Genomic DNA, 23,000 nt, shown 5'->3' with positions numbered 1-23,000 from the left:
GTTTTAGGTATGTTCCATATAGGTTACTATAAGCTCTTTGAGGAAGATGCCACACTGTTCCCTCTCCATACTCAATAGCTTGAAGCTCTACACAGTTTAGTTTTAATAAATATTTATTGATTATATTTATCTATACATTTTTTTTTGCGGTACGCGGGCCTCTCACTGTTGTGGCCTCTCCCGTTGCGGAGCACAGGCTCCGGCCGCGCAGGCTCAGCGGCCATGGCTCACAGGCCCAGCCGTGGGATCTTCCCGGACCGGGGCACGAACCCGTCTCCCCTGCATCGGCAGGCGGACTCTCAACCACTGTGCCACCAGGGAAGCCCTATCTATACATTTTATTTACTGATTTACTAGACAATTACTCTTAGTAGTTCATGGTCCTGTTTTATCACCATGAGGCAAATTATCTCATATGATAGCACTTCCTAGAGTACTTTGAGAAAATTCAAGGTGGCGGTGGGGGCGGCGGGGGGGAGAGTTCCATGTTTAAATAGGTTTCAGAAATTCCCTCTTGGAAGTTCACAATGGAAATAATATTTTATAGGGCTGAGAAACTCTGTTGTAAAACAATTTAACTTAGTTTAACCCTTACTTATTTGACTATAGAATATGTCTTCCACATAACATCCATTAACAACTCAGGGTTTAAAGTGCGTATACACTGATGGGGTATCCTGAATTTTCTGAGTGACTGGCCTTCTCATGTTCAAACCGTTAATTCTGTTTCCATAGACCCTGTTTATACTTCTTGTAGAACCCCGATTGGGTATGAAAATCATGTGTCAGATTACGTATGCCAATAATTGTTTGGGAACTGGTCAAATTTGGATTTGTAAAACTGCTATTTCTATTTCTCTTCTGTTTTCTTTTTTCTAAATCAGGTAGCTAATCATTTCTGAATCCAGCTCTACTTTCACAGATCAAAAGAAGTCAGCTTTAGTCAGGGGAGTATGAAGCATGGATGTTAAATAACAGTGGTAGGGCTTAGGATGGACTGAGCCTTAAAAAAAATAAGTTAATTTCAAAATAAAAGTGCTGAATTAAAAAAAAAAGTCTGTAAGCCAAAATTTACTAAGGACAGTTTTGGGAACAAGCTCTTCCTAGAGGGACATGGTTTCTACAGTCTGGAATCATTTTAAAACTCGATGCCATATGACTTTAGACTTAGAAAAGCAGTGTGGGTAACAGATTCTAGTAGCATAAGAGATATAGTCCAGGAGTACTTAACCTGGAGCTGAGAAAGTGGTAATGAGTGCCTTTTACATTAAATATGTCCATGGAATTTGAACGTTTGCCTGAGATAAGGCTGCTCAGGTTATTAAAACCTCAAATGTTGAATAGCAGTTATGTAATGAGTTTCTTTTGAAAAACAGAAAGTGAACTGCCATTTAATAAACACTGCCTGAAATGTTGATGACTGAAGCTGGGTGATAGGTGCTTGGGGGTTCATTATACATTCTCTCTACTCCGTGGGTTTGTTAGAAATGTCCAAACTAAAAAAGAGTAGGGGGGGCGTCCCTGGTGGCGCAGTGGTTGAGAGTCCGCCTGCCGATGCAGGGGACACGGGTTCGTGCCCTGGTCCGGGAAGATCCCACATGCCGCGGAGCAGCTGGGCCCGTGAGCCATGGCCGCTGAGCCTGCGTGTCCGGAGCCTGTGCTCCGCAACGGGAGAGGCCACAACAGTGAGAGGCCCGCGTACCGCCAAAAAAAAAAAAAAAAAAAAAAGAGTAGTTAAAATGGCCTCTTTTTAATCCCCCTAATATAAAGTTTTTTCCAAATGTAGGATCCCTAAGGGTAAGAAATAACAAAGAAGAAGTTGTTTATAACCATTAACCTAGTTCTAATAGCTAAAATTCGACCTAAGTTTTTATGTCATAGCCAAACTGTGATGTGATGAAGCTTTAAAAAGACAGGTGGAACTAAGTGATAATTCCAGAAGTGCTACTTGATAAAATTATCCATATGGAAACATAGGCTGAAAATCCAGCAAAAGGTATGATGACCACCTTAGGAATTGTTGTACCTTTGTACCTTATGTATGCCACAAAGATTCATTCTAAAAAAGACATCCATGCAGAATTATTATCTCAGATTTTTAGAAATGTGTTTATTCCTCAGCCTTTAGGAAATATAAACACAACAACAAAGGCATATATAATGTACTGGACTCTTGTAACTCTTGTAACTGGACTACATTCACAGAGTTTCTTCCTGAATTCTGAAAAGGTTTTGCTAAGCTTGTGGCTTTACTATTGTACCCTACAAACCAGTAAGTTTGAGTTTAATTGAACCAAGACAACAAGTGAATTTCAGGCTGTAACACATCAGAGAAAATAGTCTGAAGCCAGGTCAATCATTTCCAGACACACAAAGGAGGGATGAAATGTTAACCATAGGTTATAAAGAATTTTTGTGGTTTGCAACATCATCAAATGTAAGTGGTGAGCAAAAGTCCAAACTTAGAAAGGCTCTCTGCCCAATTGATTAGAATTGGAGTTGGGTGTAGGTTGACAAAGGAAGGCTTTAAAATTTTTATTCGTATTTTTAACCTTCTGACCCCCTTCATCAATTTCCCTAACTTCCACCCCCCTTCTGGCTATCACCAATCTGTTCTCTGTATCTGTGAGCTTGCAGTGTTTTGTTTTTGTTTTCATTTTTGATTTCCACATATAAGAGAGATCATATGGAATTTGTTTTTCTCTAGAATGATTGATCACCTGTGAACCCAAGTTGGGACTGAATTTGAAGGTAGTCCGAGAAAATTTCTTATTACGCTTTCCATAAAACCACAAAATTCCTAACCATCACCATCACCATCATCATCATCATTGCCGTGAGTAAATAAGCATTTAATCTACCAAATTTTATGCAGTTTTCCCTTGTAGAGAAGATGCCTCTAGCAAATGACCAGATTGTACTCTACTTTCCTAGAGAAATAGAAACTCAGTTAAGTGATTTGTATGGGCTCTCATAGTCTTAGGGCAGTAGAATATCTCTTAGTTTTCTATGTATGCAATTTCCATTTCTTAGCCTGAAAGCTAAATATGCAGTGAAAGTCATAGAATTCTGGTTTTTCTTAATAACACACACTTAGAAGGAAAGCATTAAGATCCAGGAAAGCATTAAGATTCATTTATTACTTTGCACTTTAACATTCCCTACTATGTATGCACTACTTTAGGAAGAGTTTGACTTTTACTGGGGTTCTAGCACGTGTATGAAACATGCCTCATCTTTTGACATGATTTATGGTCCTCTTTTGTCCACATGAAAATCTGACAACCCTGGCTCTTGATAAAATTTAGAGGCTTACCGTTGTGACCTACTGAGGTTGCATCTTTTGTATATCTACATTCTATATTCATTTACAATATTCAACCTGAACTTCAAGGATAGTGTAATCAAAATCCTAGCATCCTCAAATGATCTGTCTTCAGGCAACAGGTAGGACAACAGCCCTATCTCAGTAGCAAGAGGGGGCTCTGCCCACTTAGTCCTGTTCTTTATGGACAGAGACTACAGCAGTGAGGTCAAAACTTACAGATAGAAAAAGGCACTCCAACCCACATCTCTTATATACAAATCTGGGGGTAGTTATGGATTCAAGAGGAAAAAACAAATCAGAAAATAAAAAACCAGGAGACAATGGCAAAAAATCAGGTAGCAGTTCTGGAAGAAATTAAATGGCCTTTTCTTCTCCTTTCTTACTTATTTCATAGATTGACAAAAGAACCTGTATTTTGGGTTACATTTGGGGGGGTTGTTCTTCTTCTCCCGTTCTGTGAAGGAAATGCATATTGTACCTAACCAGGCTGATGAGAGCACAGCAGTGAGAAATATAGAGGAGACCAACAGGGGCTTTGTAGGCTCATCAGTTTCATATTTGGGCTGAAAGAAAGTTTTGATAGGATAGTATGGGGTGGGTGTCCAGTGACATAGAGTCTTAAGACTATCCTCCTACCCCCAACCAGGTATGTCCTATGTCCAAAAAGAACCTTTTTGTTAGCTTAATTTGTTATCATTTAGTTTGTCTGCAGCACAGAGATCATTTATCCATGCAGGCTTTTCTTTCAAAACGGATTCTCTTCTGATTCTGGTGTCACTTCATACGTTTCTGCAACGAGAAATTCTCTCAGCAGCTGTACTTACTTTAGAAATGCAAATGTACCTTGCTAATGCTACTTGTCAAGTAAAGGGTTTAAAAATACTTGCTAAACATTTGTTTATTTACATGAAAGATTTGAGAGTTTTGCACAGTTAGATTTCGGGCACAAAGCAAACCCTGTGAGTGTGTGAAGGAAACACAAGTGATCCCAGCAGATGGCATGGTCTGAGGCGAAGGGTTTGCAAGTGCAGTAAACAGCACAGATCCAAGTTGAGAAGTCTGAATGGCTATAATTGTAACACGTCTACAGTAGAAGGAAGAAGGTCATTTACATTATGTTAGGAAACATAAGGGCAGATTCTTATCTTATGTAAGTGTGTTACACAAAATGGGGATTTGGCACATGGGCTGCTATCGGACAATATACCACACAGTTTTTATTTCGGTTCCAGCAGAAAAACAATATTGACAAATTTCTCTCTCTCTCTGCTTCCTACTTTAATTCAATAGAAGAGGTAACAATAGCATCTGCTGTACTTGGCTGGAGCCTGGAATGAGGAAGCTGTAGATGATAAGCCTCCCAGGCATATGGCCACTATCAAAGCTCACGCTACTGCCATGCACAGCCAGGCTAGAGCTCCCATGGGAGCGGCACATACACAAAGCAGCCACTGCGAACCAGAGCAGGGCTGCCAAGACAGCATGTAAAGTCGTTTTTAGTGGCCTGAAGTGATTTCCACCATCATGGCTCCAGGCATCACTGCAAAGCAGGACGAGTTTCTCTCTGACATTCTCTCCTGCTCTCTCTTGGCCTTGCTCTACCATTTTCTGCTGCCCTGGCCTTACTGACCACCTGGGTGCCCAGCAAATTCAGAGTACTCCCCAGCTATGCACTAGCCCTTTTGTCAATCAGTCATAATCGTAAAGATCTGTGATACTTAATGGGCTCTAATGCATCACAGTTATCTGCTCTGATCATCTTGGTTCCAACCATAGTGCCTCCTGCCATTATACAGGTGATTATTTTCCTAATTTAGCTAGAAAATGTTAGGGACTCCTTAATCAAACTAATCTGAACACAATTAAAAGGACTATAATACACTGCGAAACGTATTGGACCAGCAGTCAGTAGACTTGAGTCCAGCAAGAGTCTATGGGAAAGTTGTCAACTTTCCTGGTCCTCATTTTATTTTCCTATCTCTGAAATTAAAGAGGAGCGGCGAGGGAAGGGAAGGGGGTGGGAAGGGATAGCGAGGAGAGGATGCAGAGAGAGAAACGGGGGGAGAGTGTCTGGGAGGCTTGAAATGTCCTTTCCAGGTCTACGATTCACTGTGAGTAAATCCTGCTCCCTTAGTTTTTGAGTTTAAGAAGCCTATTAAAACCCTAATAAATCCTAAATTACGGGAAGATGTAAAGGAAATATTTCTGAGACAGGATGGAATGGGAGTAAAGAGTATGAGTTTCTCCCACCACACAAGCTAAAAAAAAAAACTATTTCACATATTAAAAAAAAAAAAAAAAACAACTCTGTATTTTGGGATATACTTGGGGGGCGCTTTGCTCATCTCATCCAGCCTCAGGAGGGAAATCCACAGTGGACTTAGCCAAGCTGATGAGAGGGTAGAGGAGGGAGAAGAGCTCCATCCGTCAAGTAAATAATGTTCAGCAACATGGAACTCAGTGGTGGAATAAATGAGGTCACACATTATTTGCTACTTCTCTCATCAAGAAGTAGAGTCTTGCTTCATCAAGAAACAAGGGCCACTCCTTGAATCTAAGCTGGCCCCTGCCTTGCTCTGGGCAAAAGAATGTGGTGGAAGGGATGATATGTGACTTCCAAGCCTTGGCCTCAAAAGGCCTCAGAAGCTTCTCCTTTGATTCCCAGAATCCTGAGACCAGCAGACCAGGATGAACGGCTGTGGGGCCAGAGAGGCCCCATTTTCTCAGTGCTTCTAGCTGACTGCAAAGGAGAGCTCAGGAGATAACAGCAGACAACCCCTACCCAGCCCCAAGTGGACCCACAGAATAGTAAGAAATAACAGGCTGTGGTAGTTTTAAGCCTCTAAGTTTGGGTTGATACTTGTAAGCAGTGATGGTTAAGTGATAGATATACCCTCCATTTCAGAAAGGATGCTGGCTCCTATGACACACAGATGTATCAGAAACAGAAATATGATTCCAATTAAAAAAAAAAAAAAAGGATGCAATGCTCAAAACCAACCCAAACTGAAAAAAAAGAATAGAGAAAATACTTTCTTGTAATAATCGTAATTCTCATAATCCTTGCCTTTCAAATACCAAAAAGAATTCGAGCAAGTAGCTCTTTAGCCTTTATCATTAAAATGAAAGAGCCGCAGTTAATCATGGCCCATTTCATCTAGGTCATCTTTTTTACCTGCTTAGATATATACCATAGACACTACAAGCTCCACTTTGGCCAGTGAAAGTCTCAACTGCTGACCCTCTCTCAATGGAATGAAAGATAGAGAAGGATTTTTTTTTGGAGGGGGGAAAGTGGTAGAAGTATAGAGGGAGGTGAGATGGGAAGAGAGAGACTGCTCAGGCCTCTTGGAAAAAGGTATAGAAAAATATAAGTGAAAAGTGTTTACTTCACAAAAAACTTATCTTCAATAAAACCTGTGATTTAAAAACACAGTGTGCTGGGCTTCCCTGGTGGCGCAGTGGTTGAGAGTCCGCCTGCAGGGGACACGGGTTCGTGCCCTGGTCTGGGAAGATCCCACATGCTGTGGAGCGGCTGCGCCCGTGAGCCATGGCCACTGAGCCTGTGTGTCCGGAGCCTGAGCTCCGCAACGGGAGAGGCCACAACAATGAGAGGCCCGCGTACCGCAAAAAAAAAAAACAAAAACAAAAACAAACCCACAGTGTGCTATCCCAGGAATATCTATCCCCAAAAATCAAAGAGCAAGGGATTTCAGGACCTGCAAGCTTGGGCAGGGGGTCAGACATTATGACTCACTTTTCTTCTATCCATCTAATCTTTTATTTTGGCCTCCAGTAGATTTTGAAACAGGGGCCAGCCACTGAGTCATCTGACACTTAGGGGCATTCCGAGAGCTTATTGTTTTGAACTGCCAGAATGCAGGACGTTCATACCAAGTATGGACACGAAGCAATGTGACTGATATCCTGGCAAAAACGGTCAGCATTGATGAAGCCCAAAGAGCACGGCTTTTAAAAGTAGCCACCTTTGGAGGCTGAAGATTTACTGCAGCAGTGCTGCCATGGTGCAAAAGTACTTTTGGACCTCCTTTTTGGCAGCAGAGTTAAAAGCCTATCGCCTGTTCTTTTGAATTTCCTAATGGTGGCGAATTTTTGTCCTTGGAGGTGGATTTTTTTTTTTTAATTGGAGTATAGTTTATTTACAATGTTGTGTTAGTTTCAGGTGTACAGCAAAGTGATTCAGTTATCCATATACATCTATTCATTCTTTTTCAGATTCTTTTCTCATATAGGTTATCAGAGAATGTTAAGTAGAGTTCCCTGTGCTACACAGCAGCTCCTTGTTGGTTATCTATCTTATATATAGTAGTGTGTACACATTAATCCCAAACTCCTAATTTACCCCTCCCCCACGTTTCCCCTTTGGTAACCATAAGTTTGTTTTCGATATCTGTAAATTTGTTTCTGTTTTATAAATAAGTTCCTTTGTATCATTTTTTAAAAATTAGATTCCACATATGAGTGATATCATATATTTGTCTTTCTCTTGCCTGACTTACTTCACTTACTATGATAATCTCTAGGTTCATCCATGTTGCTGCAAATGGCATTATTTCATTCTTTTTTATAGCTGAGTAATACTCCATTGTATATTACACATCTTCTTTATCCATTCGTCTGTCAGTGGACATTTAGGCTGCTTCCATGTCTTGGCTATAGTAAATAGTGCTGCATTGAACATTGGGGTGCATGTATTTTTTCAGATTATGGTTTTCTCCAGATATGTGCCCAGGAGTGGGATTGTTGTGTCATATGGCAGTTCTGTTTTTAGTTTTTTAAGGAATCTCCATACTGTTTTCTATAGTGGCTGTATCAATTTACATTCCCACCAACAGTGCAGGAGGGTTCCCTTTTCTCCACACCCTCTCCAGCATTTATTGTTTGCAGACGTTTTGATGATGGCCATTCTGACCCCTGTGAGGTGATAGCACACTGTAGTTTTGATTTGCATTTCTCTGATAATTACTGATGTTGGAATTGTTTATTTTTTAAGTACCAAGAGACATCTAGAGCCAAGTCTTTGGTTTGTATGGTAGATGATCAAGGTAGGGAATATTTTGGGTGATTTTTAAAGTAATGAGCTTAGTTCCCTATATGAGTTAAAAAGTGATTCTTAATGTAAGTCTCAGAGAGTTTTCCTAATGCTTATAATAAGAGAGCCATTCAAAGAAGGTTTTTCAAGCTTTAAAGCTTTGAGGTGGGCTATCACTTGGATACATACATTCTGCTACAATCAAAAATCAGTTTCATTGCCATATAGCAGTGGTTCTCAACTAGGGGTGACTTTGCCCCCAAGGGGACATTCAGCAATGACTGAAGACATTTTTGATTGTCATAGCTGTTGGGAGGGTGCTATTGATATCTGATGGGCAGAGGCCGGGGATCCTGCTAAACCCCCTACAATGCACAGGACAGTCCCTCAAAACAAAAGTTTCATGACTCAAATGTCAGCAGTGCTGAGGTTGAGAAAACTGGTCTTACAGTAACAATCCGTTCTAATAAGAATTTTTTTTTTCAGTTCAATTAAATAATTATTACAGTACTTATGCATTTTTAAAGTGTTAAATATTCTAGTTGCTACTCACTTTCTAGGTTAATGCACACACACGCATTCATTTTCTATTCTTCTAAATCACAAATTACATAGAAGTCAAGCTCACATTTCTTCTTTGTTGTTTGATAGTATTCTTTGTTGTTTTCCAATAATAAAGCCAATGTAAACAACCACCTATTTTATGTGAGGTAAAACACATGTGTTTTAATGATAATAAAAACATCAAAAAATAGAAACATTTATTGACTTCCATGTGGCTGATAGCTGGCTAATTATCATGTAGACATATCTTATTTAATCTTTATAAACAATACTACAAAGGACATACTACTATTATCCCCACTTTACTGAACAGAGGTCAAGGCTTAGAAAGGTTAATTAACATGCCCAAGGTCAGAGATGTAGTAAATGGTGCAGCTGAGATTTGAACTCTAGAAAGCTGATTTCAGGTGCACAGTCTTCACCACCATGCAGTGCTGCCCCCAAAGGGGCTTTCAGGTCTGCTAAAAGCCAGCTCTGTTATTGGCTGAGGACAGGTCTGCTCTCATGTGTATAACATACACTGAGCAAAATAGAGAATGGCAGTTCAGGTAAGAGGAGAAGACCTTGAATCATAAAACATGGGTTCTCACCCCTTGAATCATAAAACTAGTTAAAAATGTGCTCTACAGCAAGTCACTATAGCAAATTGAGACTTTTCAGTCTCAATTTCCTTATCTGTATAGTGAGGATGGTAATAATGCAACCTACCATTCTGCTTATAAGGATTAAATCCAATAAATGGTGGGAAGATGCTCTTAAATTGTCACATTCCTACACGAAAGTGATTTGGTTGTTCTTCTTGGGGATGGAATGAGAATGGTAAGGTGATAGTTTCTCAGTTGCCCTGGAAGGGATTTCTCATAGTATAGATCTAATATATGACTTTGAAGTTAGTTTCTTATAATACTGGTCTCACCTCTCCTCTACTGCCTTTATAATGCTTTTTTCCAAACAAATTTTCCATTTCACCAGACAGCCCCCCAAACTCCTTCAGTGTGTGTTTTAAATTTTACATCTCTGGGGGCCACTGTGCAATTTCTTTTAATGTTTTCTTTTCTTTTCTTTTCTTTTCTTTTCTTTTTTTTTTTGTGGTACGTGGGCCTCTCACTGTTGTGGCCTCTCCCGTTGCGGAGCACAGGCTCCGGACGCGCAGGCTCAGCGGCCATGGCTCACAGGCCCAGCCGCTCTGCGGCATGTGGGATCCTCCCGGACCGGGGCACGAACCCGCGTCCCCTGCATCGGCAGGCGGACTCTCAACCACTGCGCCACCAGAGAAGCCCCTAATGTTTTTTTTTGAGTCAAATATTTTTAACCCATTTCAGTGGAGGTAAGGCATTTTTCTCTTATAGGATTCTGCCATCAGAATGTGGAAGATCTGGCCTCCTGTTTTGTATCACCATGTTGTTTCATAAACTAAAAATTTGCTTTTTTTATGCAGAGTTATTGATATATAAGAACAGAACTGGGCATAATAGTTGCCACAAGGTATAATTATTTCTCCTCTCCTTAAAATATTTCCATAAATAAGGACATGATTTGTATATTCCATCCATTTTCTTATCCAGAGACCTTGGTACTTTAAACAATCCAGTCTTTCATCTGTGGAAGGCCAGCTTCTCTTATTACTTAGACATGAAAACGAATCCCAGGTTTAAGGAAAATACGGGTCTATGGTTCACACTTGTCAGCATCTCAAAACTATCACATGCTTTGGCAATACTTATGGTCTTTGATCTAAAGAGATATTTGAATGGAACATTGGGAAGAATAAAGGATGGAATTTAGAATGAATGGTTAAAAATGCATTAAACACTTTTCCACAGCACTCTTAGCTCCTTTGGATCACAGGTCTTTTATTTTTATGCTCATGTGCAATGCTTTCCAAAATCCCTTGACCTTGAAAAGGCCCCTTTTGTCCATATTGGGCTGGAATTAGGAGTAAGTGGTTATGCTATGAATATGATCTAAGTAGTTTCTTGGTTCTGCTTTCACCTAAAAAGTCAAAAAATATTATGAAGATTAGATCTTGGGAATCTTTCCAACCCCAAATTGTCATTTGATTTTTACTGGGTCACCCTTAGTGGCCCATTGATGCTTCTAGGACATTATCTACTTCTGGCCCACAGTTCCTGTTCCTTTCAGTTTTGAAGACTGGTTTGATTCTATGATGTAAAATATTTAAATCACCCTCAGAAGATCTATTTCACTCCCCTTGGGATTGTTTCATTTAAAAGACAGATGCAGGGCTTCCCTGGTGGCGCAGTGGTTGAGAGTCCGCCTGCCGATGCAGGGGACACGGGTTTGTGCCCTGGTCCAGGAAGATCCCACATGCCGCGGAGCGGCTGGGCCCATGAGCCATAGCCGCTGAGCCTGTGTGTCCGGAGCCTGTGCTCCGTAACGGGAGAGGCCACAACAGTGAGAGGCCCGCGTACCGCAAAAAAAAAAAAAAAAAAGACAGATGCAGGGGTAGAGGGTCTTGATCTATCCTTCTTTCACATTTATTCATAAATGAATACATTTCTCCTATGAAGAAAGTATATTCCCCTGGTCCTAAAAGGGGTTAATGTGACTCGCAGTTAGTATCATGAGTCAAGGTTTTATAATTGACTCAATGAAATTATAGCTTCATCCCAATTTATTCACTCCTAACAAGAAGCAACTACTTAGCAAATTGGTTGTTGTATCCCTTTGGTACTAGCAGAATATAAACCACCACTTCTAAAAACAAACAAACAAACAAACAAACAAAAGAAGACACACACACAAAGAATAAGGCTCAAAAAGGAAAAAAAAAAAAGAAACAAAGTGTCTTTATTTTCTAAGAGGAAGATTGAAATAATATGGGGAAGTGTAAAGTATAAGGTCTGTGAAAATAGCCTGAAACTTCTCTCCCTTAGTCTCTTTCAAGACCAAATTTTATAAATAAAGAGAAAAAATATTGCATGTCTCTAGCACTGAGTAGATATTTGTAAAGAGATAATGGCAAATATCCGCCTGACAACCATGTGGTCAACACATATGTTGTAAGACGTTATGCGTAAGGAACTAAGGTACTTTCTGCAACAAAAAGAGTCTGAACTGGATATAATGGTGGGTAAGCAGGTCACGGACTTTGAAATAAGTCCTCAATTTATGAGCTGCTTGACCTTGAGCAAATCACCTATGACCTCCCTGTGCTTCAATGTGCTTTACAAGTAAAATATATTGATTTGTGGATTAAATGAGTGAACACTTAAGTGCTTAGTGTTGCTTGGAAAACAGTAATGGCTCAGTAATTGGTAGCTGTTGTGATTATGTTAAAATGACTGAGTGGTAGAAGAGACTCACTTGCTGGCAATCATCTTTGATATAGAAAGAGTGAAATAAAGGCTAGAATATGCACTGTGAGGTGGAGTCAGAAAGGAAGGAGTGGCTCTGCTGACCAAGTCATCAGGGTACGTCTAAAAGTGAAAGGCCCTCCACGTGGCTGGCCAGAGGAGAAGCTGAGGACCATCAAGTGATGTATGAACTGGAGAATTTACTTGATCCATACGGCCAGGCAGCCTGGGGCACATAACTGCTTTGGCACCGCTAATGGCAAGAGTTCAGGCAATTAAGTTGACTTTTCTTGGCCTGTGTTTCTTTTGTATGTGTGCAATGGGAGAATAAGGTTCCTACCTCTGTAGATGTTTGGGGGAAAATGCAATCACACACATAAAACACTTAGAGGAGGGCCTCTCCAGTTAAAGGAAAGATTACTTGATGTCGATTAAGGGTTCAATATCCTTAACTATTATTGTGACACAAAAGCAGAGAGCTATGTCTATATTTAATCATGGAATGAAGGGCATGTGGGAAAGGACATACAATGTACAGTAGTAGAAAAAGGGATTCAGAAACAGGTATTAAAAAGATAAAGGCAATTTAAAATAATTAAGTTGTAAAAAAAAAATTACTCCAACATTAAGGAGACAAAAATATAGTCTCCTATTAAAAAAATCAAAAACCAAAACCAGTCCAGCCTTGAAATTATCATACTGTTTCTGTAAAAAGATTCCTGAAACGCCATATGGAATTTAACTTCAGCGAGCAACTATTGAGCACCTACTACAATGTAAGAGCTGAGATACAATTGTGCGTAATCTATAGCCCATGCCCTCTACGACTGCAAGGCACATGTGATCTGCACACAGACAGCCGAATAGGCTAAGTGTAAAACTATTTGATGAGAGCTGAGAGGATAGAAGGTTCAGTTCTTCCTGTGGGAAGAGGAATGGGGAATGAGCTTAAAAATTTTCTCCAGGGTTTCGACTCAGACATCTACAAGATGAAGCAATTCCTATAAATAGATGAGCTGAGTTGTGTGTAAAAAAAAAAAATATATATATATATATATATATATATATATATGAGTGGGGAGGGTTTGGAAAACTGGATAGTGCATGGCAGCTTAAAGGCATTCAAGTTCGAAGTTAAAAAAAAAATTACCATGTATATTAACAAAATCATCTGAGGCCAGTCTGCAGCCTTTGCAATACACATAGGGAGTACTATTTAAGTTAGATTATGAATCAGGGTTGCACATCATCAGGTAGAAAAGGGAAATAGGTGAAATTCTAGAGTGGATAAACATCATTTGCCGAGAGCCAGAGATGAAAGTACTTGGAATGTATACCTCATGGGAGGTGGCTGAGAGAGTGCACAGTGAGGCATGAAGGGCGAGATCAGCCTTGATGATAAATGGCCGTGAATGTAATGCTAAATTCAGTCTTTATCTTGAAGGCCTTAAGAACCACAGCATTAATTTCTATGTATCCTCAACAGCATCATTTTAAGAGTTCAATGGTTTCTCAGGTCTTTCTGAGAACAGCTTTGTTATTATAAAAGATTCTAACCCATAGCTTTAACATGTTCTCTGTCACTGTAAAACAGCTGATGGCATTTCCATGATGGAAAATATCTAAATTAAAAAAATCTATTCAATTAAATATTTGGATATTTATAAACATTTAGTTATTCATAGGATGGATGGCTCATGTCATAGAGATAATATCCAAGTTCATGTTGAATTTTTCTCCCTAGAGTTAGAAATACAAATATATCTTTGAAAACTCACTCAATAATTAATATACGAATACTTTAACATTCTTGCATACTTCTATATAAAAAGCCCTGTCCTAAGTGCTTTATGTGTATCATTTCATTTAATCTTCACCAAATTCTTATTGCTATGAGTAGTGTTACCCCATTTTACAGGTGAAGGACCAGAGGCTAACAGATAGGAAATAACTTGCCCAGAGGCACACAGCCAATAAGCGAACAAACCAGAGTTTTACCCAGGCAGTCTATCACTCCAGAGTGTGCACTCTTAAAGTTGAGATTACATGTTCTGTATGAAGTGACTGATGGCTAGCGTTGGTCTTTTCTCCTATGTCTGTTGAACCAGACATTCCCTCTTTTAGGAATGTGGTAGACTCCATCCTTCTCCTTGACCTTCCAAGGTCTTGTCTCTGCTTGTTGCACTAGTCTATTCTCATAACTCTTTTTTATTATTGATTGTTAGAATTTATTTTATTCATAATGGCTTTTTAGCCCTGTCACGTTTATTACTTAAGACAAAACTATTGGGACTTCCCTGGTGGTCCAGTGGGTAAGACTCCATGCTCCCACTGCAGGGGGCCCGGGTTTGATCCCTGGTCGGGGAACTAGATCCCACATGCATACCGCACCTAAGAAGACCGCGTGCTGCCACTAAAGATCCCGCATGCCGCAACTAAGACCTGGCACAGACTAAATAAATAAATAAATATTAAAAAAAAAAAAAAAACTATTGGAGGAAAATGAATTTTCTCTTTTTCCAGTCCCATCCTCTTTTTTTGTCTACCATCAGACTTCTTTGAGAAACTCTTCCTTTGTCACAGGATCTGTTTGGCAGAAGGCTTAGACTTACTTTGACTTTGCCACTACTTCTTCATTACAGAGAAAAAAATTCAAGTCCATCATGAGAGAAATCACAACATGAAATGCAGTGTTTAAACTCCAGAGTATTTTCTGTGATTATCTGCAACGTGATCATGGTAACTAATCAGGGTCCCTTTGTGACATGGCTAGTGTCACTTTCTGCATACTTTCCTTCCTGCTTAGAGATGATTTTTAAACCAGCATTTCTGGGATACCACAGGAGCAGTTGTTATCTCAAATGACTGTCCACTGCCACTCTGTCAGAAAAATTATGCTCTTGGGTTTTAACATACTGGTAACCAAGTCAGAGATTCGGGATGCTTTGGAAGTTCGCAGCGTGGATGCGGCCTCTCTCAAAGAGACCAAGATTTCTTATCAGACATGTGAGGTTACCTTTGGATGAACACAGATCGTTTCCCAGAGCTCAGCTTATGCTGCATCTTTCCTTCACTGTTTCAAAGTGGCTAACAAATTTCTTCCACCAATATACCAACTCTTCTGTTGTTTGTTTCAATACTAGCTTCTCTGGAGCCTCAGGCATAGCACTTCCAAATGTCAGCAGCTATTAGCTCTCCACATTAATCTCTGTTTCTTTATTTCTCCTGAGTTGTCTGTATCTCTCAGAGGCGAGTCCAGGTGGCTTAACATAACATCGGGGTGTGTGTTGGAGGGGAGAGTATGTATTTTCTCAGAATAAGGCATTATAGCTATCTTATCTCTCCTACTTGCTTGCTAAGTGTTTTGAAGCCCTCCAAGTACCTATCATAAAGCCTTATACCTTGCTTATGATCAACAGAGGGTAAACTGAATTTTTAAAATTATCATTCTATTTATTTTAGTTTTCCAGGGCCTCCACTTTCATTTATAGAAGTGGGAAGCACATTTTGAAAGAGGGAACGTACTATATTTCAAAATACAGTGCAAATATCATAACACTTCTTTTCAATGAAAACTTCCAAGTTAGGTTTCCCTAATTTTTGTTCCTATTATTTTTTATATATATATAAAATGTATATGTGTTTGTATGTATGTACATAAACACATACATCTGTGTGTATGCATGCATGCATCTGCGTGAATTGCATTTTTGCCGGTAGGCATATGAAGGCAACATTTCTTGAGTTAGGCCAAACGCTCCGTTTTCTCTCCTATGCCCAAACTCCATCTGAAACCATTTCATGTGTGAACTTCACAATCAAGTTGATTTTGTGCTGAGCAGGGGCACCACGTAACCAGGTTCAGTGGCTCTTTGAGGTCTGCAAAGATATATAACAGAGTACACAGACTGCCTGCTGAAACCAACCAGAAATCTGATTTCATGATGCAAAAGTATTTGTTCAATTAATAATAATTTGCTCAAGTTAATAACAATAATTTATACTGGTTCAGAATCATGCAGAAAACTGCAACATAGTGGCAGGTCCTCAAAGGCCCCTGTCCTGATTAAAGAGGAGCAAGAACTTGATTATAAGGTGAGGCTGACTGTACCTCCAACTTCTTAGCTATCTTACTTGAATCAAACCCTGCAGCCTCTCTTATGTTCTCTTCTCAACCTGACATATTGTTAAGAACATCAAACACGGTAAAGCGTGGGGGAGTTCTTTGGAATTTGTAAAATACTCAATGAATATAAGGTAATGTTATTATTCGTTTTTGTTGGGGAAAAATGCTGGAAAAGAGAAATTAAACATTATCTTGCTTGGAATTTGCCAGGCCATTGTTTAACAATTACCCCTCTAGCATGGATTAGTCAGGTGAATTTTATTGCTTTTATTCTGATCCATCCATTGTCCCCAAGTTTTTATAAAAATAGACCCTATTTCTAAGATCTACTACATTATGCTATAGTATAATATGGGATGTGAATGAAAGTTATACTATTAAGTAATGATAGAAGTGGTTTATGATAGATGCTTCCTTTTCTCTTTTATGTACTTCCAAACTATAAATTTACTTATCTGTGCAAGAAGCCGTGTTCTCTCATATTTGAATTACTTAGGTTACAAAAAAGTCTTATGAAGTTACATGAACCGTAATTTATATAGCAAGAAACAGAATCTGACTAGATATCTTTAATAATCTGTTAGTAATGATACCTGAGAGGAATCCAGGAAACTAGAAGAAATCAGTTTAGTTTTAAAAATGTATGAACACTTACATATGGTAGAATCTGAGCGATGATATAGAGAATGTTAGAATTAAAAGTACAAAATAATAAATTATACATTTCAAGAGAAATATGGGTTCATTACCTCCAAGTACATAAAATAAATTCTTCTGAACTATAGATCTTCGTATATATTTTATTAAATAAAATTTTAAAGCTCAAAATAGTATATTTTCTATATGTGACTTGAGAATACTAATATGCAGTAAGAAATTATCTCTCTAAGCTTGTATGTTTACAATATTATCAATATTTTGTTCCGCACTTTTTCCCTATAAATAGTAAAAAGGTTGTATCAGCCCAGCCCACAAGAGCCTGTCAAACAATTCATACATATATTATGTTTTGAAAGAATATACTTAGTTTTGCTCTAAAGAGAAAATACCATGGATCATAGTTGCCTTTATCTCCCAGGGCGGGTATGCACTGTATCAAATCCTTCCTATTAATGTTAGTAGAGGCCTCCTTTGACCAAAAAAGACTACCTGTATTCTTTACGAAGGCAGTTGCTATCCCAGAGTATCAAGAGGTTGGAAACAGAATATCCAATGAGGCATCCTTCGGTTTTCTGTCTCCCCACAAACCTTCTGACTGTGAGAAAAATGCTCTCAGAGGTTCTTACCTGCAGTGCACAACCATCGGACCTGCATCGGGAGGGTTACAGGTTTTGACTCTCCGTAAGAAAGCTAGAAAAGGTGTTGGGTGTTCTGGAACACCGTGATCAGGCCAGGCGGTGAACTGGAATTGTCTTACTTCTCTCTTCTCACTTGAACCATTCTGTGAAGTAGGAACACTGGCTGAAATTCTGTGTTCCTACCCTCAGGTTGTAATGATGAATAATAACATGCAAGAAGTAACACAAAGATGTGCTATCTTAATTCCTTCCCCCACCCTATATCCTTTGGGAAGACACACTCTGGAGTTATAAACCTCAAGCAATTTGTAAATGACAAATATTTGCTCAGGAAGACAAAATTCCTAGGTGAGAAGCATTCATTTTTCAGGTTTAACTATCAAGAGCACTCCTGTTACATTTTACAGAAAGAACTAGTTCTTCTTCACCTATTCTTCATTCGCTGAGACTTTCATTCAGAGCAAGAGTTCCATATTTACTGATACATCTCCAGACAAGGAGAAAAACTGCTGAGCGATAGTGAAAGAATTATTTCACTCTTCATTGTTGCCAGCAGAATCAAGATTTAAGTAAAGCACTGAGATATTCGATTTTTCAAAAGAAGGTTTCTTTAAATAATGGAAAGGGGAAAGGGAGGGAAAAAAATAAAAAGCAAACCTTGTAAAGTGCAAACGTTCGAACACAATACGTGGCCAGCTCCACGGTATCTAGCAGCGTCACTTGCACAAGCCCATGGGTTTCTGTGCCTCTACTGGGCCAATACTGGTCACACTTCACCTAGAAGAGACAAGTGACACATTCAGGGCAGATCCTCATCAATTTCTCTATTAGTTTTACTTTGAGTTGCTGTTGAAGGAAAACAGCTTTTCCGCATTTCGTTTTATGTTGATCTTTTTCTGGCGTGCATTCTTGTTATCCCAATATATGTAAATTGCTGCTCTGATGCCAATGTAAACCACATTTTTCAAACTGGTAGGAATACTAAGCAGTAACAGATTCAATTTTCCTGGAGAGAAATAAATTGCAGATTGTCACTGAGTAAAATAAGGAGAGAGGTATTTGAAACTTCAGAGTACTTGAAAAGAAAACACAAATTTGTCTGAGATAGACATTAAGAATCATTTCAGAAAGGTTACACTTAGGCACTTAAATGACATGGTGAGATAGTTAAGGTTTAAAAGGCACAACCTATTTCATCTTGAGCTATCACCATCTCCAAATATGCTTGTTTAAAGAAAAGGAGAGATAATTTGTAAATCTATCGAAGTATAACAGACAACACAGAATTTTTTAATATAAGATAAATGGTATGTGTATCAAAACCAAATTAAATCTGTAAAGTCTAGGGGGAAAAGAGCTGTCTGTTCTTTAAAAAGTCTCAGAGGGTCACACGCTAGCAGTGGCAAAGTGTAAATAATTAAAAATGCATTCATTTCAGATGAATAATCTACAATTATTATGTGGAGTTGAACAACAAAAGCGCATAAAAAGTTTTCAACCCAATTAGTTCAACATTCAACAAAGAATAATTCCAAGTCTGCAGTAAGCCTCAAATTTACTGAATGTGTCCTTTGGGCATTAAAAAGATTAATGAAAAATAGCAAAGACATCACTATATTTTCTAGTAAGACCATAGATCAGAATATATTTACCCTTTCTATATCACATTAAAAGAAAAAAAAATGGGAGTATTTCTTAATTGAAGCCAACTAAAATACATTTCTCTAGGTAAAGAAATCTAGTAGTATTTTATATTAGAAAGTACATCTTCTGCCTGAAAAAGAAATATGTGAAAGTTACAATCTTTGGATTTAAAGAAAAGCAATGAGGCATTATTACCATAGATACTAGAATTTTTTGGCCCAGTGAATAGAATTACTAGATAATTATTTGCTTTTATGTTGAATATAAATATTACTAGCATTCTGTGAATAATATTGTAATTTTCTATTTCACACCTAAAGCATCTGCTGCTCAAGGGACTCAGCCTCTTTCTAGATACTGGATGTTCTGCAAAGGGAGAGGGTTAATCCTCTACACAATTTCCTAGACTAGATAAAAAAGAAGGTACAGTTACATAGTAAAGCAGAGACTGCATTCTCAAGGTTTGACTTCTGTGCCTTTATTTCAGCTGTGAGACCCACACAGACATTATCTATTTTATGAAAAACAAACAAAAGTGGTTCACAGTAAAATGGAAACTTTGTGTCTTAGTAAGATTTTTTTTAAAAGACCTGCATTTTCTAGATGCACAAAATATTCTTCTGTTTTATATTTCTGTCATATGTTCTAAGTTAAAAATAACACAAGGGAAAGACAGTTCTTTAAGGAGAATATTGATGTAGCAAGACCAGGGTTGGGTACCTCTATATGTCCTCTGGCCATCCATTAAAACCCAAGTCGTATTTGGAAAAACTTAGCAAAGGCTACTACCCTAATAGAGCCAACACTACTTAAGTAGCCATAATTCAGATGGAAAAAAAATCACATAAATTAAGTCAAAGGCTCCATTTTAAACCATGAAATAGATGTCAAGTTGATGTCTCGCTGCAAAAGACAAAAGAAATTTTGGAGGTCTCTTATTGCAGCATTGAAGGGATGCCAGCAATGTACTGAGTTCAGGAAGCAAGAGAGAAACTCAAACTCATTATTTAACAGTTTCAGCTGGACATCAACCGTTTCAAATCAAAACCAGCAGGTCAAATCCCACGAGGACAAACACCGCTATGGCGGGCAAATTAATGCAACAAAATGAACTAGAAGGTCAGTACAATGTACGGAACCCAATTCAATGTTATTATGTTTCAAAGCTGGGAATTGGTTATCCTCAGACCTTTTGGTGAGGTAAGGAAAAGGAAAAGAAGAACCATAAGCCAGCCTTTATGTGACCTCTGGAAAAATGACCCCATTATTGAGTGACTTTCCATCTACAAATCCACTCCATACCTAAGATGTAGGAAAACTTAAATTTATACTATTCTCATACTTCTAGTAATAAGTTTAAGAACTGCAACTATTTTTGGCTTAGACTCTGACGTCTTTAGGAAAAAAAAAAATTACCACAAAACATTACTATAAGGAGTAAATATTGTGAACATTTTTAGCTAAAAGAATAAAACAAAAGTTCTTGTACTCATTTTAAATAATGTACTGTAACCTTACTCTTGACTAAAAGAAATCCTCTAAAATGTTTTAAGTGCAACTGTAGAAACTAGGAGCCATTTTTTAAGAAGCCAATATATTTAAACATTGCCGTTTTCTCTCAGGAAATATTTCGCAAGGGGAGTTTATGAAAAAATAAGCGTTCTAATGCCTGCACACATGCACACATACAGTCTCAGCAGTGGGATTAGCAGCGCTCCCTGAGCTATCTGAACAGCTACAGCGACACATTCTTCCCTTCAGTAGCGAGGACCCCGGCCCTTCTTCACTCCACCTCGTCCTCTGAGTACCCTGCAGAGGTTTCACCCAAGTTCTCAGGGCTAAATTTAAGGGCTTAGACTTACTGACAAATACTCCTTTAAGCCTTTCGTTTTTAGCTGTACACTAAACAAATAATTTCTGATTTTAATGTTAGAGAGAGCGAGTCAGAAGTCTAGTGAGGAAAAAATTTAAAAGGATGCGGGAAAATAACAGAAGTTATTTCTTTCTAATCAGTTATGCAAATGAACTAGCTCCATTCTCCTCTCTTGAGATGTTTTTTTGGACCATAACCACCCCCCTCCCCCACCATTTTTTTCCTGGGAGAAAAACCTCAGAAGGTATTTCTAGAGAGTTCCTACTTGTTAGGCTTCATTCGTAGAGCTGAGTGTGAGAACTGAGACGTGTAGGAGGCTCCCCTTTGGGTATATAGAACGAGAAGGCCAGAGCTAGTGAGTAAAAATACTGATTTCTGTCTTTTCTTATGTGATTCTGAAGTGACTACAAGAGGCCTTCAGGACTGATTCATGGAAGGTCAGGCAGTCTCACTGGCTGGCTAGTAAGCTGCTTCTCTATTTCCAGGATCAAAGCCTTGTGGCCTCTTCTATAAAATGGGGATGATTATCTCCAGCATGACAGGGCTATTGTAGGGCTCAAAAATCTTGCACCTGAAACTCTGAACCCAATGGCCAACACAAATAGGTATCCAATGGGAATAGCTGTTATTAACTATTAAGTAGATTACGTTCTCAATTTTTTTGTGGTGGTTGTTATAAACATTTTGAATGGGAAAAAATGAATATGTTATTAATCCCAGCAGATATGTATTTAGGATGTTCTAGATGGACGGTAAGGTGTGAGTGGCTATGGGGACGGTCGTAGTGAAAAACGCAGTCCTGCCCCCAATCCATCAGCCTTACTGACTAAATATGGAGGTGTGTTTACATTTCCTGTTTTTTCAAGTAGGTAGTTGTGAGATTGCAAACAACTCCCTTAATGCACCTGGACCCCAGTCTGCTGTGAGAAGAGAATGTACTAGACTCTGAGGTAGAAAAGGAGAGGAACAGAACTCACTACCCAGGCTATGGTTTAGAAACATTGCCCAGTAACTCTACTTGAGGCCTAAACTGAATGAGACAGTTCAGATTCCTGGCTGAATGTGGGGGAGATTTTTTTTTTTTTTTTTTTTTTTTTGCGGTACGTGGGCCTCTCACTGTTGTGGCCTCTCCCATTGCGGAGCACAGGCTCCGGATGCGCAGGCTCAGCGGCCATGGCTCACGAGCCCAGCCGCTCCGCGGCATGTGGGATCTTCCCAGACCAGGGCATGAACCCACGTCCCCTGCATTGGCAGGCGGACTCTCAACCACTGCGCCACCAGGGAAGCCCTATCTTGTAGAATTTGATCCAGCAGGTCTGCTGACTGTGCTTAGGGGGAAATGCTCTCCTTCTAGTTCCATTTTTACTTCCACATGGCTTATCTTGGACATGGCCTGGCCCGTCATGAGCACTCAACACGTGCAAGCCAACTTTATAATCAACTATACTGTGGTCTAGGTTGGCTTATTTTTAAATAGCCTAAAACTTTATGAAAACAAAAGCTCCTCATTTCAATTTAACAAAGCCTTATTGAGCATGGCAGCATGGTGAAGCATCAGAATTCTAAATGCAACAAACCAATACCTCCAAAGGGTCCCAGCATCACTGAACCAAAATGCATTTGCCACATGTTATTTGGAAAAGCCTGCCTAGGGCCAGGTTATTTAACCAAGGAAGGATTTAGAATGGACAATAAATGATACCTGGAAAACCATAACTATTGTTGAGAATGGCTGGAAATCAGTATTTAGTAAGTTTGGGCAGAGGATTCTTCTATAAGTAGTGGCCAGTATGTTAA

At 39.1% G+C, this 23,000-nt stretch overlaps 1 protein-coding gene across 14 annotated transcripts in view; it reads right to left on the bottom strand.

The window, feature by feature from the left end:
* Positions 1 to 23,000, bottom strand: part of PTPRD (protein tyrosine phosphatase receptor type D) — a 2,135,645-nt gene that overhangs the window by 30,824 nt on the left and 2,081,821 nt on the right. For all 14 annotated transcript variants that reach the window (XM_079926376.1, XM_079926379.1, XM_079926370.1 and 11 more), the window contains 2 exons: positions 18,344 to 18,463; positions 17,675 to 17,829 (listed from right to left, as the gene is read on the bottom strand). In XM_079926376.1, coding sequence (XP_079782502.1) covers positions 17,675 to 17,829; positions 18,344 to 18,463 — 275 coding nt within the window. The remainder of the gene's footprint in view (positions 1 to 17,674; positions 17,830 to 18,343; positions 18,464 to 23,000) is intronic.

The sequence above is a fragment of the Stenella coeruleoalba genome (genome assembly GCF_951394435.1).
Source record: "Stenella coeruleoalba genome assembly, chromosome: 7".
NCBI classification, from domain to species: Eukaryota; Metazoa; Chordata; class Mammalia; order Artiodactyla; family Delphinidae; genus Stenella; species Stenella coeruleoalba.
This window is presented reverse-complemented; position numbering and strand designations above follow the sequence as displayed.